General features: G+C 44.2%; 1 protein-coding gene across 1 annotated transcript in view; it reads right to left on the bottom strand.

The window, feature by feature from the left end:
• MTNR1B (melatonin receptor 1B) overlaps window positions 1-15,763 on the bottom strand; it is a 47,066-nt gene extending 31,303 nt beyond the window's left edge. Inside the window, 1 exon segment of the mRNA XM_081950714.1 lies at window positions 15,304-15,763. Within this exon segment, the coding sequence (XP_081806840.1) occupies window positions 15,304-15,535 (232 nt within the window). The 5' untranslated portion in view covers window positions 15,536-15,763.
• Between the last annotated feature and the right edge of the window lie 389 nt (window positions 15,764-16,152).

Genomic DNA, 16,152 nt, shown 5'->3' with positions numbered 1-16,152 from the left:
TCCTCACTCTCCAACATAAAATGCTAGCAAACATCATTCTTCTGAGCCTTTCAGGATATTGGCATTCACTAGCCCTCTGAATTCCTAGCAAATAGATGGGGAAGAAATGGAGGTAGTGATAGATTTTATTTTCCTGGGCTCCAAGATCACTACAGATGGGGACTGCAGCCAAGAAATGAAAAGAGGCTTGCTCCTGGGGAGGAAAGCGATGGCAAAACTAGACAGCATACTAAAAAACAGAGACATCACCCTGCCAAACAAAGTGCATTTAGTCAAGGCTATGGTTTTCTCAGTTGCAATGTACGGCTGCAAAAGTTGGACTATAACAAAGGCTGAGCGCCAAAGAATTGAACTTTGAAGACTCGCAGGAGTCTTCTCCACCCTAGAGGTGGAGTGGAGCTCTTGTCTCACAATCAGGAGGTTGTGAGTTCAATCCTAGGTAGAGGCAGATGTAGGGTCTCCTGCTTGGGCAGGGGTTGGACTAGATGACCTGCAAGGTCCCTTCCAACTCTGTTAATCTGTTAACTGTTAACTTATTGACTGCAAGGCGATCCAACTGGTCAGTCCTAGAGGAGATCAACCCTGACTGCTCTTTAGAAGGCCAGATCCTGAAGATGAAACTCAAAAGCTTTGGCCACCGGAGTTCCGGTTCCGGCGGCAGCGGCGACGGGCAGCTCTTTGCCCGCTCCGGCTCTCCGGTGGGCTTCCCCACTCCTTGGGGGGCACAGGACACCCCTCAGAGGGGTCCTGCCGGAGGGGCGGCATCGCGGGGAGCTCCTGCATCGGCGGCGGCCGGCGGGAGGTCTCTCGCGCGCCCAAGGCATCGGGGAGCTAGATCGGAGGGCGCCTCGCGTTTCTGCGCTTCGCGCCTCGCTAAAGCCGTCGGGAGAATGAAGCAAGTGAAGGAAGCAGCTGCGGTGCGGTGAGGCTGCTTCTCTCTTCATGCCCTATTTTGCACAAAGAACTAGTTAGCTTTCTTTAAATAACTTTCGGAGTATTCTGGAGGCGCGGCTGGAGGGAGGGGGGTTTCCCCCCCCCTTGGATAAGCGGCGAGGAATAATCTTGCTCTCAGCCCCCGGGGAAGGAGGAGGGGGGAGAGCCAACGAATGAAGCCTCACCCAGGTTGGATGATTTTCTTTGCAATTTAATTTCACTATTTACTGAGATTTGAGGACCTTTGGAACTTTTTAAAACTTTGATATGCCTCTGTGCCCAAAACTGGCAGGGCAAGATGGCACACTTCCGTTGTCTTTATGAACTGTGAAACCTGACTCCACCTTTAAAATTCAGGCTTCCGGTCTTTGTCTCCGTGTCTCCCAGAGGAATCTCTTGTGGATTGGTCTTTTTGAACTTTCTAGGGGAAACCTTTCATCTATTGCCAGACTTATTAGAGAGATTCTCTTCTGCCTGGTTCTTCTGCTCCCGGACCTCACCTGGCTACCCTTCTTTTCTAACTGTTTATCTTATATATGGACTGAACTTCTAATGTTATAAAGGATGGCATCCAAAAGACCACCTCCTGGGAAATCTGGCTTTGCCACATCTGCTCCAACATCTGTAACATCCAGTCCAGCCACACAGTCCAAGATAACAGAACTGATGCAACCTAAGACTATAGAGATGGACTTTCAACAAATGCTTCAACAAATTTTACAGGGCCAGGAGGAAATCAAGAAACAGCTAAGGGAAATGAAAGATGAAATTAAAGAAAATCAAGCCCAAATTTATAAGAACTCACAGAGACTGGATCTTGTGGAAGGGGGGGTGGAGGAGGTGAGGGGGGGGGGTGGAAGCTGTGCAGAAAGGGAATAAAGATCTTGACATCCAACAGATGAAATTAGAATTTGAGAGAATGTCCTATTATCTTAGATTTCAAAATGTTATAGAAGAAGATGGGGAAAATATAAGGGACATCATGACAAACATTCTGGCTGACTACACACACAAAGAAAAACAACAGATGGGGTGGGATATAGATCTGGTTTATAGAGTGAATTCAGCTTACGCTAGAACACACAATGTACCCAGGGAGGTTCATATTAAATTTCTTAGAAAAAGCACAAGAGATGAAATTCTGGGTGTACAAAGGGGGCAAGCATTGATATATCATGATATGGAGATAACCACTCTGAAGCAGATCCCTAAGAAGATTAGAGAAAAAAGAAAAAATTATTCGCAATTAGCGAATAAATTATACCAGAAAGGGGTGTGGTTTAGATGGTTGATGCCTGAAGGTATGCTGATATTCTGGGAGGAGACAAGAATTAGAATTAATTCACCCATAGAGGCGCAGGCCTTTATGGAAAAAAATAAAACATTCCTAGAGAAACCACCAGATACCACAACGGACACGCAGGACACGGGAGGGGCCAGAGCTCTGCCAGTGGAGGGAGATGGGGCAATAGCAAGAAGACTCAGATCACAAAAATAAACAAGAAAATCATATTATTATAAACTGACCGAAAGTGAAAATGGAATTATATTTGGATTTTATACTGTAATGTTTAATTTGATTGAATTTAATAATAGAACTAATATGCTGACTGTAATCAATTATATACTAATGCATTATATTAAATGTATACTATGGGTATGGAGGGAGGGGGGCCTCACACACTTTGCAACTGCCAAAATTTGTATACCTGTCCATTTACCCTTTTCCCTATAAATCTTGAAAAACCAATAAAATTTTATTATAAATAAAAAAAAAAAGCTTTGGCCACCTAATGAGAAGGAAGGCCTCACTGGAGAAGAGCCTAATGGTGGGAAAGATTGAGGGCAAAAGAAGAAGGGGACGACAGAGAATGAGGTGGCTGGATGGAGTCACTGAAGCAGTCGACATGAGCTTAAATAGACTCCAGGGGATGGTAGACGACAGGAAGGCCTGAAAGAACGTTGTCCATGGGGTTGTGATGGGTTGGGCATGACTTCCCAACTAATAACAAAGCAAATCCCATAATTTTGAAATGCTCACAATGTGGTATTCCATAGGACCTGAAGTCCATTTCTCTAGGACGTAGAGAATTTCCCCTCCCTATATGGTGAGGAGGAAAAATACCTTGGTGCACTGGAAGAATTGGCTTCCAATCCAATGTCCCTCTGCTTGTAACCATCCCAGCCAGCTTCCCCATTGATTTTTCTAGGGAAGCCAGCACAGTAGATTGCAAATGGAGATTGCAGGGCCCTTGCCAACCGCTTGTAAATATGGAACAGTTTGCCAAGTGTCTGCAATGCAGTCATGTGACTGGCATAAAGTTTTACAAGGGGTTTTAAAGCTGTATGGGCCATAAAAAACCCATTCTGAGAGGTCATTGAGACTGCAAACAGTCATGAAATGACCAGTCATAAGGACATGCACGCACACCCATAAGCCATTTATCAAATTTAAGACTAAAATATTGATCAGAGAATAAGCTTCGAGACTTTGCAAGTATTTTATTGAGTGGATGGACACAGCTATCTTATGGATTTGCTTATGTACTGCAATCCTATCCATAACTATAGAGAAGTAATGAGGATTACTCTGAGATACTGTGAGTAAAGAACTACGATCCAAAGTTTAAATTCACATGAGCTTGATCAACTTTGGTGCAATTCACTTGGAATTAAATAAAAATCAAGCCAATGATAAAGCAAATAAATAAAGCAAAATGATAGTAATACATCTAGGAAGGAAGGAGGGAAGGAAGGAAGGAGCTCAAGAAGAAGGAAGATAAAAAGAAACTAAGGCAAAAAGGGAAATGAAATGTGTTAGATATTAACATATATCATAGCAAGTCTCCTCTCAGGTCCGCCGCTACGGCGGGAAACAGGTATCGCTCTGATTGGTCGAGAGGCGTACCCGATCCCTATAAAAGGGGAACCCTCCGACCACAGAGCAAGCTGGATCACTACTACTACTAATAAAGTATAATAAAGCAAGTTCAAACATGGGTTTGGAGGGGGTGGCCGAAGGGAAACGTGGGCCCGGAATTCAAAATGTTTTGGTCAAAACGGGATGAACTCTCAGTGTTGCAAGGTTGTTTATTGTGGGGGGATTGAGTTGTTATTCCTTATGCATTACGTAGAAATGTGTTAGATGCATTACATGTTGGGCATCCGGGGATCGTTAGGATGAAGGCGTTAGCAAGAAGTTATGTTTGGTGGCCAAACATGGACAAAGAGATAGAGGAATGGGTGGCCACTTGCGATCCATGCCAAGAATCGAGACCAGCACCCCCGGAAGCTCCCGCCACAGAATGGGAGAAGCCCAAAGCACTTTGGTCGCGAATACACATCGATTTCGCAGGGCCAGTCCAGGGTCAGACCTTCCTTATAGTTGTGGATGCATACTCCAAATAGCTAGAAGTAGTCCTAATGACTTCAACCACGGCAGAGGCAGTCATTAAGGTTCTACGGCGACTTTTCGCCACTCATGGCCTGCCCGACCTCCTGGTATCCGATAACGGGCCCCAGTTCACGGCCATGCAATTCGAAACGTATCTAGCAGGTCAGGGAATTCGGCATGCCCTCGTCGCGCCATTCCACCCGGCATCGAACGGACAGGCGGAAATAATGGTGCGATCCGCAAAAGAGGCCCTCGCTAGGATGGGTCCAGGTGATTGACAAACACGCATTGACCATTACCTCCTAATTCAGCATATTACCCCCACCGCAACGACGGGTAGGAGCCCCGCTGAACTACTCATGGGCCGCCGTCTACAGTCTCACCTGGACCGTCTTCACCCAAATTACTCTGCCACGTCGCCCCCAGACTCTACAAGTAAAATTCGGAACTTTAGCATAGGGGATTCCGTATACGCCCACAACTATGCAGGGGGGACATTGTGGATGCCGGCAAGGGTCATTGGGATCACGGGTCCACGATCATATTTGCTAGAACTGGAAGATGGGCGGAATTGGAAAAGGCACATCGATCAACTACGGGGTCGCCTGGCACACTCAGACCTACGAACTGAGAACGAGAACTACCTGCCAATACAAAGTCAGCCATCCGAGAGCCCCAACATAGAGAATCACGACACCTGCGAGCCCAGGATAGAACAAGAGGTCGAATGCGAAACAGAACAACGCCAAAGCAATGAAAGCCTGCAGACCCCCGAAAGCAACGCAGAAAAAGCAACTGATCCTGCAACCACTTCCGATCAACCCGAACTACGTCATTCCACCCGCGTAAGGCAAACACCTACGTACCTAAAAGACTATGTAACTAACCGCAATGCTCCATCTAAGAGGGGAGGGGTGTTAGATATTAACATATATCGTAGCAAGTCTCCTCTCAGGTCCTCCGCTACGGCGGGAAACAGGTATCGCTCTGATTGGTCGAGAGGCGTACCCGATCCCTATAAAAGGGGAACCCTCCGACCACAGAGCAAGCTGGATCACTACTACTACTACTAATGAAGAGCTGATAAGTCACTACGTGTCCGCAGTGTGTTCTCTCGTTGCCCGAATCTAACAAAATGCAAAAGGAAGGAAGGAAGGAAGGAAGGAAGGAAGGAAGGAAGGAAGGAAGGAAGGAAGGAAGGAAAGAAGGAAGGAAACAAACCTGCAGAAGGTTAATAATCTCTTGGGATCCTCCACCAAGATTTTGTCTGGCAATTGACCACAAAAAATTGCATGGTAAATGTGATACATTTTTATCTACTTGTTTTAGATTATTCAGGTTTATACTTCATTCCAGAGGACATCCAGATGGATCTCCACCAATTGCACTTTATTCTTTCTTGGCTTGTCCCTACACTGTGAAGAAAGTGCAGCATTTGGGGAGATTTTCTAACTTTTAGCACCAGCTCGCAAAATATACAAAAACACATAGACCTTAAACCAGAGATTTTTTAAAATTGGGAATTATACCAGAAACATATAACAAAGATTTGAAATATTTGATTGTAAATGTTTTAACAGCAGCTAGAATTGTATTTGCAAAAAATTGGAAAAATGAGAAAATACCAACGCAGGAGGAAGTTATTCGAAAAATAATGGAATGTGCTGAAATGAGTAAATTGACATTTGAAATTAGAGAACAAGAAGATGTACAATTTTATAAGGTATGGGACTTGTTTTATCAATGACTAGATAAAAAAACATGGAAATAAAAAATGTTGGAGAAGCTTTTCTTATTGTAAGAATAATAGAATAAGATAGGTGAAACTATAAAGACATATTATTATTAAATAGACTAACAATGATGTAATGGAATATTGGTATATACATGAATCGAATATCTAAAACATTTTGTTTAAAATGAAGGAATAACAATTATAGTTGAACATATGATGTACAATGATAACAATGTACCTATGTATACTTGATGGACAATCTGTGATTCTATATACAACTGAAAGTAGTGATGCATAAATATAAAATGTTGGAGAATTCTTTCATATTGCAAAAATAATATAATGAGATAGGTGATTCTATAAAGACATATTATTATTAAATAGACAAATAAGGATGCAATGGAATATTGGTATATATGTGAATCTGGTTTCTAGAATATTTGTTTAAAACAAAGGGATATAAATTATAACTGAACAATATGATGTACAATGATAATGTATCTATGTATGCTTGATGGATAATCTGTGACCTTATATACAATTGAAAGTGGTGATGCACAAATGCTTGTAACCTAACGACATGCTGTATGTAATTGATGAGGGTTTTATGTTTCATGTTTTGTTTGTCTTTGTTTATTTAAAAATAAAAAAAACTTTTTTCAAAAAAAGAAAGAAACTCAGCTCGCCCCCACCTTTGTCAATGGGCCATTAAGGCATGAGCCAGTCTATTCTACATAACAAAGAACTGCCCCCTTCAGGCAGACCCATCTAGGAAACAGAAACTCACCACAAGGCACCTGGGAAAATTACATCAGCCAGCAAGGCAAACAAGCTTGGGTCTCAGGACAGCCTACATACTTAGCTAAGACCCTTTGCCCCCTGGGGAGGGTCTGACAGCCAATCAAAGTGCACTTCTTACACAGGAGCGGGAGGCCCCGGAGTGGGGCCAAACAGAGAGCATAAAACCCTTTCAGCAAGCCAGCCCTTTTTTCTTCCTCAACATCTTTGAGGCATGTGATCACCTTTTCTGTTCAGGACCTCAAACCATATGGTCTTCTCCACCATTAAAACCATCTTTCCAAGCAGCCTCCATGTTTCCAGTGTCTTTTTTCCCACTTGGAACTGAGCCCACAAGGACATTTCTTGCCATGGAAGGAAGGAAGGAAGGAAGGAAGGAAGGAAGGAAGGAAGGAAGGAAGGAAGGAAGGAGCTCAAGAAGAAGAAAGATAAAAAGAAACTAAGGAGAAAAGAAAAATGAAATGCAAAAGTAAGTAAGTAAGTAAGTAAGTAAGTAAGTAAGTAAGTAAGTAAGTAAGTAAGTAAGTAAAGAAGGAAGGAAGGAAGGAAGGAAGGAAGGAAGGAAGGAAACCTGCAGAAGGTTAATCATCTCTTGGGATCCTCCACCAAGATTTTGTCTGGCAATTGACCACAAAAAATTGCATGGTAAATGTGATACATTTTTATCTACTTGTTTTAGATTATTCAAGTTTATATTTCATTCCAGAGGACATCCAGATGGATCTCCACCAATTGCACTTTATTCTTTCTTGGCTTGTCCCTACACTGTCAAGAAAGTGCAGCATTTGAAGAGGTTTTCTAACTTTTAGCACCAGCTCATCCCTGAATTTGCATCTTGCCCAAAAGCTTCATTTGATCTTGAGCAGGAAATTGCCTACTTTACAGATTTGTCCTTGCCTAATGACCATTCATTCAGTGACTGTTTGAAGTTACAACAGCACCGGAAATAAAGCTATTCAGCTCTCATCAGCTCATCACCCTTACTGGGATTTGAACCTGGGCTGTGTTACATATTAGGCAGATTTGTTAGCCACTAAGCCACAGGCTCTCCTCCTTATCAGCTGAGCCAGGGAAATAGGTATGTATTTGTGTTACAACCCCTGGTATGCTCAAATATGGGAGGGAGCTCACTTCTCCCCCTTTCTGTCCTTCGGCTCATTACAGAGGACCATCCAGGCAGAAAACCATATTTTTATTTTTAATGTTGCCTTTTTATATTTGTGTTGTATTTGTACTGATAAATAAATAAAGGGAGACTAGTATAGATCTATTTCGAGCTAATTAGCTCTCATCAGCTAGCCATACCCTTACTGGGATTTGAACCTGGGCTGTATTATATCTTAGGCAGGAGTCTTAGCCACTAAGCCACAGGCTCGCCTCCTTATCAGTTGAGCCAGGGAAATAGGTATGTATTTGTGTTACAACCCCTGGTATGCCTAAATATGGGAGGAAGGCAGAAAACCATATTTTGATTTTTATTTTTAATGTTGCCTTTTTAAAAGGCAACATTAAAAATAAAAATATGGTTTTCTGCCTGCATGGTCTTCTGTGATGAGCCGAAGGACAGAAAGAGGGAGCAGTGACCTTCCTCCCATATTTAGGCATACCAGGGGTTGTAACACAAATACACACAAATACACAAATACACAAATACACAAATACACAAATACACACACACACACACACACACACCTACACCTACACATCTACACATCTACATCTACATCTACATCATCTACATCTACATCTACATCTACATCTACATCTACATCTACATCTACATCTACATCTACATCTACATCTACATCTACATCTACATCTACATCTACATCTATACATACATACATACATACATACATACATACATACATACATACATACATACATACATATATATATATATATATATATATATATATATATATATATATATATATATCCATATAAGCATCACAAGTTCACCACAGTTATGTGATTATTCTTTGGCTGCTTGGTAACTAAACTGTGATGAGCCAAACAGACTGAAGGTTGAACATTATGTCCCATTAAAACCAATGGGCCTTGCAAGCTGAATGAATAGTTATGTCCTTACTTTAGCAATTACCCTCGGCTGTTGTCCGTAACAATTTCTATCATAAGACATTTGCTTCTCCTTATGGTGATTGCCAACATATGGCCTGTAGAGGATGAGGTAATGAATTGCCACCTTCCCATGTTCACAGGCCAAAGCTCAGCTACTAACCACAGCTGTCTTTGTGCACTGACAGTCATCTGGCGGGAGTCTGCTTTCGATCGCTGCTTCAGTTCCCTGAATTTACTGACAATCAGCAGATGACATCCTTTTTCTCAGCTCAGCTCTGTCTGATCGTATTTCTTAAAAGTCTGATGAAAGGCCACCCACCGCTCTGATTCGGTTTCCCGGGGCCTCCTCAGAGCACTCAGCTAGATGGCTGAATGACAAAGCCATTGTCAGGCCTGCAGCCATCTTTTCTTTTGGATCTTTGGCCTGCCACACTTTTTAGTATTGTACTATGCATTTTCTATTGTGGGAAAATGGGAAGGGGGATTGTACAGAGTTAGATGCTATGTAGCCATAACAAAATTCTTTCTAAAAGGCCAAGGTTATCCTTTGTCTTTGCACCTCTGCACCTGACAGGAACTGGATGGGTGGACTGCCAACATGGCAGTGGGAGATTGGACCACGTGATGGACTGGTGGGCGTGGGGGCAAGATCTTGAACTTTCAACTGGGTGGGGAAAACCGGGAAGCTTTCAGATTCGGGTTTTCCCAGATGTGCCAACCTGGCTCTCTTAATAAATTGAAAGTTTGAGCAATACTTTGCCTTGGGCTCTGATTTAATTTCGGATGCTATTTGGAACGCTGACAGCTGTAAGATTTCCTTAGGAAAAAGAGCAATGTGCTAATTAACCATCATGACACAATTCTCCACCACAAAAAAGGGACATCGGGTCCAGCCAGCATTGACTTTGAAACCCTGGAAGTCAAAAGTAACGGCCTCTCCATTTTCATGGCTATGTGGATGGTGGACCTGAACACACATCATCTTTAATATTGCAGAGACAATGATTACACAGATGAGAAGATAAACAACATCCTGGGGCTTCTTGAGCATCAGAAATTGTGAGATAAAGAGAAGGCTGTAGGTTCAGGAATTGGCAGAAAGTTCTGCCAATGGTAGTTTCCACTGTCACCAGTGGATCGACTGGCCAAGCAGGCAAACCATACTGTAGATTCTTCCAAAATTCTTAATAGCTCAGAATCTGTCGGGGTCAGAAGGGGTATAATTGAACCAGTCTGAGTGCGGAGATTTAATAGGAAAGATCAAATGTCGACCTGAACATCATCTGGAAGAGCTCTGCCTAATTACCAAATGCCTTCCCATCTAAAACTCCCCGAAGGGCTGAATCCCTTCCTCATAAACCAGGCTTGGGAGCATTTAAGGCAACTGCTTGCCGTAATGTGCTGCACTTAGCTATTGACTCACTGTAAGAATCTCAGCGGGCAGCCTTGCGCAGAATGCCTCGACGTCTCACAATATAAACAGAGATAATGTGAATGGCAGCATTGCTTTTCTGCGGCAACCGTGGGGCATTACCTGCTGCAAATGGCACAGTGCCAAAGAACAGGTATAGTGGTACTCAAAGACATTAAACAAACTAGATGGATGACTTACAGATGGTTTGTTTTTCCCAAGGTTAACTGCAGCAAGAGTGTTATATGCACCAAGATGGAAAGATTCTTAGACCAAGGTACACAAATCTGATTTCAATGCATTGTCTCCTGTGTGGGACAATGTACTTCCCTATTGTTGTGGCCCGCCAGAGGCCAGCAGAGCTGGCAACAGATTCGGACAGTGAGGAGGTTGGAGAGGAACATGGGCCAGTCCTGGGGCCCGGGGAAGGCTCCGATGTGGGCTCTGTGTCAGAGGCAGAAAGGGGCAGAGAACCGTATGCGGCAGAGAGCCGTATGCCAACTATCAGCTGCCTTCGGAGTCAGACATCAGTGAGGCAGATGAACAGCTGGAGCCTGTTCCCAGTGTGCACATGTGCAGAGTTGCCAGACAAAGGGAATAGTTAAAGAAAAGGGGTCGACTTGGGGGCAAGGCCAGACGATGAATGATCCCTCCCAGAGGAAATAAAAGAGGAGCGAAAGGGGAGGGGAGTTTGCAGGAGACAATTAGTTCGCTTAATTGGTTTGTGACTCCTTGGCAAGTTTTGCAGAAATCGGCCTGGCAGCTCTCCAAACCAGATAATGCCTGTGACTGTAAATCCTCCTCTGATAGACTTTGCTTGTTGTGAATGAGCAGAATTCACGGGAAATTAATCAAAGGGATTTTTGTCAGGACAAGGAGCTTGTTTCATGCTCTTGGGAAGCCTCGGTCAGAATGCCTATTTTAGGTCACATGTAGTAATTATTCCAAGTTTTTTAAAAAAATTGTTTCACACCTATAGACAACATCATGTCAGGATAACCACTCTACTACCTGCATCTACAATATACTCCGTCAACTGTTAGGGAGGGACTGTCTTCACCCTCTTTCTCTCACATACGATATCTGGGTCAATGTGCCTCTTACTCCTGCAGCCCCACCCTCCTGGAGATCCATCTGTCAATCCTGAAACTGACCTGGCTGTGGCCATTTTGGGGCTTCAGTGCTGCCACAACTGGAGCCGTGGGAAAGGAGGGGGGGAGTAGAGGTAGCTGGGGTGCTGTAGCCAAAATAAAATACTTTCTCTTGAGAACCAAGAACATTCCTGCCAGGTGAACAGAAGGAGGGGACTGGAGTCATCTAGCAACTGGGCTGTATCCCGATTGGACCATGTGACGGATTGTTTGGAGAAAATGAAAGAACTTTTACTTTTAATTAGGTGAAAACCGTGGGAACATTTAGAGTCGGTTTTCACCAGTTCGCACCAATATGACATATCCAATGAATCTATTCTTTGAGGAATTCAACAGCCTTGGGGTTTTGATTGCTAGGGGTATGTTACTTGGAACAATGATACCGTCTTCATTCCAGGTTCCACCTTCCATCACACTGGGAAGAGTCTAGTCTGATTTTAGTTCTTCTAACTTTGCCAGAACTTTCAAATGCCGTTCTGAGAAATGATGGGAAGACAATTCATTTCAAAGGAAAAAAGGGGGAAGAAAAAGATTAAAATAAACCTTCATAGGATGAGATAACAATCAACCTTCCCTTTTCTTCTCTGTCCTTTTCCACCCCAATTCAATCAGGGCACACGGGAAGACTAAGTACTAGAAGCTGTTCTTTTATGAGTATTTTGAAAAGGCTCATAAATGTTTATTTATATCCACACTTTAAAGTCTAAAAATGCCCAGTTGTTGGGTTATTTTAACTCAAACCAGTGATGAGAATCCATCAGTCTAATAATGCATTATAGATGAATGAAGAGTGATGTGATGTAAAGGCCACATGTTTAGCAGCTGTTCTAACTTACGAAAGTGCTGAACAAAGGGGACTTACGACAGGTCCTTGTACTTGTGGCCGTTTCAGTGTCCCCACAATGATGCGATCACGAGGAGTGCTTGCCAACAAGCTCACAACTGTGACATTGCAGTGTCCTGCAGTAATGGGATTGCCATTTGTAATCTACATTGTTGGCTTCCAACAAGCAAAGTCAATTGGGAACCAGGCAAGAAATCACAAATAGCTATGTTGGGACAGCATAGGATTTCCCTGACAACTGGGATGGTCACAACTGCCACTGTAAGTTGGCGCAGTCATGTGATCTCACGTTGTATGATTGTGTTGCATAGCAAGAGAGTTACCAGTCTCAATTACCATCCTTAAGTGAGGACTAATTGTACTAGGCTTCCTAAGGACACTAAAATTGCAGGTGGGGAGGAAGGAAAATCTTCAGGAGAGATTGTGAAGGATGGAATATCAATCTCATTCGTGAGCAGGAAACCTTTTTTGCGGGGGGGGGGAGCTGACCTCAAATGCTCTGCCTTTTAGAAACTACGTCGAGCCCTAGGTAAGGAGCAGGCGTGGTTTTATGTGCCCAAATCAGAATGATTCCCCAGGAAAATGTTTTCTGCGAAATCTTGCACGTGCAAAAATTGAGTGACACAAAGACCCACAATGAAGTGGTTTGGCTGTGTACAGAGAAAGAACGAGAAATGAATTGCAAAATAAATATTTGAAGAACAACAAATGAGAGAGAGAAGGGAGAAATCAAGAAAGCCACATGTCAGCTTTGCGAGATCATCCAAGCAAGACAGTTCTCCAGAAGTAACTAGTTCTAACTTCATTGTAAGGTAAAGATAAAAGGTTCCCTTCACATATATGTGCTAGTTGTTCCTGACTCTAGGGGGCGGTGTTCATCTCCGTTTCAAAGCCTAAGAGCCAGCGCTGTCCAAAAACATCTCCATGATCATGTGGCTGGCATGACAAAATGCCGAAGGCGCATGGAACACTGTTACCTTCCCACCAAAGGTGGTTCCTATTTTTCTACTTGCATTTTTTACTTGCTTTCGAACTGCTAGGTTGGCAGAAGCTGGGACAAGCAACGGGAGCTCACTCTGTTACACAGCACTAAGGATTTGAACCGCCGAACTGCCGACCTTTTTGATCGACAAGCACAGCGTCTTAGCCACTGAGCCACCATGTCCTTTTATTGTAAGGTAACTTTAATCAAACACTGGAAGTCTAAATGTATAGTGCTCCCTCCTTTATAGTCCAATTAACTAGCAAGCTTCCCTTCTAAGATGATTGCCACAAACACATTCTTTCTGTGAGCTAAATATGCTGCTTATCTGACTGTTGTTTAGTCTGACACTCTTCCACCTGTTTCCTAAGGTCATTCCCTTCCCATACAGGTAGACCTCACTCAACAACTGGAGCAGCGACAACGCTATCGCTAAGAAATGCACTCATAAAGTGAAACATCATGTGATCTTGCTGGACTTACAACATCAGTTCCTCTAAGGACACTAAGATAATCACCAATGACTGACATCGTGTCACCATGACTTGTCACTTCTTACCAATTTCTCCATCCACCTTGCTTGTCAGAAGTTGGCAGTGAAGCTCAGAAATGGCAATTAAAGTACTTTGTCAGCACTATGCTAAGTTAAAATGGTTGCTGAACAGTGCAATTGTTAATCAAGGACCACCTGTGCCCCATGTTAGATAGCACTGAGGAGAGTCTCACAGGGAAAGAAGTTAAAGAAGTTGAAAGTTTAAAGAAAGAAATTAAAGAAGTTTAAAGAATAACCCTGCCAACAAAAATGCAATATTTGCTTTCTTTCTCCTTGCAGGAAAGTTGCCCAAGTTTCAGTGCCCAACCTTAAACCCTCCCTCAGTTTCCCCTTGGGTAAGGGACCAACCTCTGGCAACGAATAGGCGAACCAACCAAGCCAAGGAAGAGATGGTGCCTGACATCTTCTTCTCCCACTCCACCAGGCCCGAGGAGAGGGGGGTGCAGCCAGTACATTATTCCGGGGCCCATGGAGCCTAAAGGGGGGCCATGAATTTTTTTAACATTTTTTTTTACAAAACCTAATTTTTAAGAAGAAAAACAATATTGGCTAAACACTTCACACTCTATACTTTGTGTGTATAGCAAAACCGCCTTGCAGCTTTGTTTGACATAACACTTGGTGAACAGTTACTTATGACACTTATTGCATTTTAATTTCATTACTCCTTTATTTAAGTTTGCAAGTTTACTTTCATTTCGTTGACGAATATATTTTCTATTTCATTTCAGTTTATGAGAACGGCGATGAAATGCCCTCTCCAAAATCTGGAACTCAAAAACCGCCGTGCGTTGTAAATGTACAATTATTGACGTATGCATTTGCCTTATAGGATGGTAAGCTGGTTTAACAGCTGCGGACAGAAAGGCACGACAGAGAGGGATCAATTTGGCACAAGAATCCATTGGTTGCCCTCTGACACCACTGGATGACATCGCCAGACCTCGCTGCTTTAGCAGAGTAAGGAAGATACTCAGGGACGATTCACACCCTGGTCAGTGTCTCTTCGCACTTCTACCATCGGGCAGAAGACATCAAAGTATAGCCAGCCAAACAAATAGCTTTAAAAATAGTTTCTATCCTTGGGCTGTCAGACTTTTAAATACAACCACAATCACTCCATGCACACACTTTTCTTTCTGTTTTTCGTTTCCGCTATAATTTTGCACCAGCGAGGCTAAAACAAATTTCGTTGTATTTATTTCGTACAATGACAATAAAGGCTAGACTATGTGTCCATGTGTAGGTGAGGGGGGGGGGCTACTAGTCTTGTTCCGGCACTCCATAATCTTCTCGGGCGGCCCTGCACTTCACTCCCTCCTCCCCACAGTTCTTGTCCCGGTGGAACTCCCTGACACATGATTCGTCTTCGGGGGGGGAGGGGGGATGCGAAAGCCTGCCGGGCCGCCTCTCCCTTTACCTGCGTTCCTGAGCTTGCGGTTCTTGAAAACCGAGATGACGACCAGCAGGCTGCCCACCACGTCGACGGCGGTGGTAAAGATCAGCACGCTGGACAGCACCGTCACCACCCAGCGCGGTCTCGGGTCCGCCGCGGCCGAAGCGTCTTCCTCCCCGCGCTGGGGCCAAGGGAAGGCGAAGGGTCCTCGCCCCGCCAGCCCGCTGCAGTTCCTCAGAGAGCCATTCTCCAGCATTTCGGAGCAGCCCCTCGGCGCTTCCCGAGCCGCACTGCCGCCCGCCGCCTTCCCCTCTTCGCATTGGAAGGAAGGAGCGGCCGGCTCTCCCCGCTCTCTCCCCCCTCGGAAAGCGCTACTCCACCGCTCTCCTCTCAGGGAAGGGGGTTTTAAGAGGCGGTTGCTTCTCTCCCCCTACCCAAGCCGTGTATAGCCACGCCTCCCTTTTTTCCCTCCAAACCAGAGGCACGAAAGGAGGAGGAGGAGGAAGAGAGGGGGGGAAGGAGGCGGAGCTTCGGTCCCTGGGAAGAGGTGGAAGGCTCCCCCCCCAAACTCCACCCCGCTTCTTATTGCTTCTTTAGAAGGGGAAAGAAGAGGGAAAGGGGTCTCCAGCCACGCCTCCTCCTCCTCCTCCACTACCACCACCACCACCATCTCCCTCTTCTTATTGCTCCTTTAGAAGGGGAAAAAAGAGGGAAAGGGGTCTTCACCAACGCCTCCTGGGGCTACGCCACGCCCCCTTCTTCACCCTCTTTTTTCTACTCCTTGAAGGGGAAAAAAGAAGGAAAGAACTCTCCAGCCCCGCCTCCTCCCCCTCCCTCTTCTTATTGCTCCTTTAGAAAGGGAAAGAAGAGGGA

The sequence above is a fragment of the Natrix helvetica genome (assembly GCF_964273705.1).
Source record: "Natrix helvetica genome assembly, chromosome: 4".
NCBI classification, from domain to species: Eukaryota; Metazoa; Chordata; class Lepidosauria; order Squamata; family Natricidae; genus Natrix; species Natrix helvetica.
Note: the sequence above shows the minus strand (reverse complement) of the source record. Positions and strands in the feature narration are given on the sequence as shown.